At 50.2% G+C, this 2,836-nt stretch overlaps 1 protein-coding gene across 2 annotated transcripts in view; it reads right to left on the reverse strand.

Moving 5' to 3' along the window:
- The window catches only part of PAIP2B (poly(A) binding protein interacting protein 2B), a 28,613-nt gene extending 26,056 nt beyond the window's left edge, over window positions 1–2,557 (reverse strand). Inside the window, exon 1 of one of the 2 annotated variants that reach the window (XM_085308223.1) lies at window positions 2,392–2,557. In XM_085308223.1, coding sequence (XP_085164349.1) covers window positions 2,392–2,542 — 151 coding nt within the window. In that variant the 5' untranslated portion in view covers window positions 2,543–2,557. Of the gene's footprint in view, window positions 1–1,247; window positions 1,397–2,391 lie in introns of those variants that run through there. The other variant, XM_085308219.1, reaches the window with a different exon arrangement.
- Between the last annotated feature and the right edge of the window lie 279 nt (window positions 2,558–2,836).

Here is a 2,836-nt window from a genome sequence, read left to right on the forward strand (position 1 = left end):
AAAAAAAAAACCCTCAAGAAAATAAGTGAATTTTACTAATCTTCTGGACTCTAAGAGCAGCTTGATAGCTGAAAAACACCTTCTGTATGGTGAGAGAGGGAAACCAGTGTCCTGTACTTGCACAAGAAGGTACCTCTCTGGTGAGTTTTCCTGGACAGGCACCATTCCCAGGAAGCAGTCTTCACCAGCCCCCCACGGCAGGGAATGCCTTCCTCCGCAGGCGCTGCGGCAGCAGGCCCTGCCTGCAGTTAGTTCTTTTTCCATATAGATGCTACTTGATGCTCACAGAAAAGCTTTACTCTAAGACAGACCGAGAGAGAAGATGGCCGTATCAGGGGCCATTTGAGTCCTAGTCCTTCTGAAGGGTAGGGCTACTTTGGGGTGAGGAGGGGAGAGGGTTTGGCTCAATGTGGGACATTTCAGAGCCCAGCAAATAACTGAGACAAAACATCAGCTGGACTCAAAGCACTTCAGGAATTCAATCTCAGAGGGGAAGCAGCAAAGTGCAACTCCACATTAATGTTTCTCAGTATTGGCTCTGTCTAACCTTGCTCTTGTATTCCAGCTCTGTCTTGCTGATTTACTCTTCACGGAAGGAAGGGAGGCCACTCTGAGCGTAGCCGTCTCTCCAGCACACTATGCCAAAGGCTGTTCCTTAGGAAAAAATAAATTCACACTTCAAGGGAGGGGAACAAGCTTATTTCTCTTCCTCAGTTATTCATTTTCAGAACAAAAGCTTGTAAGTTTGTGTGAGGACACCAGGATCCAGCATCTCTTCAAGAAGTACTCGGGACAGGACATACTACTCGTTTACCTCTCATTACACCCGGATGTGACTGGAGCTTTCTGCCTGTCTCAAGTAAGTAGAGCAGAAGCCTCCAAGCATGTGTGTATTTTACGTATAATGTGCACACACGTCTAGCTCCTTGTTAATCAAATTGAAAAATGACTATCTATGTAGTTTACCACCTGCAAGGCCTTCAGAGGGAAAAATTGGAGACTTCTTTGCACTGAAAAAAAAAAGGTGGATATTTTTGACCTAAGCTTCTAATATTCCTTTTTTCCCAGCTGTTAGGAACTGAATAAACACACACAAAAATTTCACACAGCCTTTACTATGGGCTCTACGTTCATGACTAACATGGGAACAAGGATCTGAATCAGATGTACTCCAAAGCAAGACAGCATTTAAGATGCCACCACATCAAGTAGTCACAGCGTCAGACAGAGAAAGAAACGTTTCCTACCTTGCTGTGATGTTCTCGTAACAATATATGACTTGTCACTGCACGTTAGGGTGAAACCTGAAGAGCCAGCATGTAACGACATATCCCAAGTGCGCAAGCCAAGAACCGTCTAAGCCACGCGGAGCCTGTGCAGGGGGYAGAATGGCAGGTGCCTCGTCCCATCCTCTGTAAACAAGCCCGGGGGAAGCTCAGRATGGAGAGGGTGCTCTTTTTGCAATACAAACCTACCCCTATAATCCCAAGAGTCTTTGTAGCACAGCCCAGATTAATTTTCTAGGTAAAGCTGAAAAACAAAACTGCTTTCAGTTGCTGTGACCAGTGAAGACACCACATTGTACCTCAGAGTTCAGACTTCCTTTCCAGCATTAACAGTTGCATGGCGACATCAATCTATCTGCATCCCCACTCGGTATTTTGGAGGTGCTGTAGATGAGCCATGAGGCTCTGCATCTACACAGCGTGGTGAGCGTGGCCTGGTTTCTGCTCAAAACAGGCTTAGGCAAGCATGCACAGATATCCCCCTTCCCCAGCTCGACTGCAGCCCTGCGAATTTGCCGAAAGCATTACCCGCACCRGACAGATCAGCACATGCCGCAACGTGAGTGGTGCGGTCTCCTTGCAGAGAGGGGATCCAAACTACCTGGAGAGAGGAGCTCTGACTATCCAGCAGAGTTGGCATGGGGACAAACAAGAGGCAGCAGCAAGATCAGAGTGGGGAAATTCGAGCAAGGGGAGAGCGCCCACATGAAAAGACAAGAAGCACCGCGGGGCAAGATGGAGCCCTGCAGAGACCCTGGCCTTCAACATCCATTCAGCAAGACCAGCTGAGATGCACTTCGGGCAGTCTCTGTAACCAAAGCACACAGTTACATACCTTGTATCTCTACTGCCCTACTAACTTGATCTTCCACAACACAGTTCTCTCAACAGCCTTGCCCCCCCCGAAATCCTGCACTTCCTACAGCAGATCCCTTCCAGCTTTGTTTGGTCTCTGTGCGTCCCTGGAAAAAAAAAAAAAATAAAGCTCTCTGCCAGCAGCAGGGAGACACGCAAAACACAGCGGCTGCTGTCCGGTAACCTGATGAAAACCTTAGACTTGAGCTGTATTTATCCCCRTCTCTCCTCCCTTGGGAGGCACACACACCCCAGCTCACAGCAGCACTCCCGGGCAAGCGGCGGCGCTCGGGAAAGGAGGCCAGAGCGCTCGGCTGCAAACGTTTGCGCAGATGAGGAATTCCACCGAGCCGGCAGACGAGCGGGCGATATCTGGAGCTGATAATACCAACTGACAGCATCCCAATAAACACGCTAACTCCCTGCGTGGAGGCCTGCCAGGACAGAAAATCCAGAGCCTTCCCCAGAGGCAAATGGCTGCCTCCGGAGGCAACGAGCTTTCCCCAGGAGGCTGCAGCACCCTTCGCTCTGGAGGGCAGCCCGCAGGAGGGATCACCGCCTCCTGCCAGGGAAAGGACACGGCCACTCATCCCATGGGGTTTTTTTTTAAGACCTAGTGTGAGATCCTGGCCAGGCGGCCAGGCAGCAGAAACAGTCCCGCTCCGCGAGGGCACGACGCTGCCTGTCCCGTCCCG

Source organism: Rhea americana, unplaced genomic scaffold (genome assembly GCF_003343005.1).
Source record: "Rhea americana isolate MKP2758 unplaced genomic scaffold, rheAme1 scaffold_270, whole genome shotgun sequence".
NCBI lineage: Eukaryota > Metazoa > Chordata > Aves > Rheiformes > Rheidae > Rhea > Rhea americana.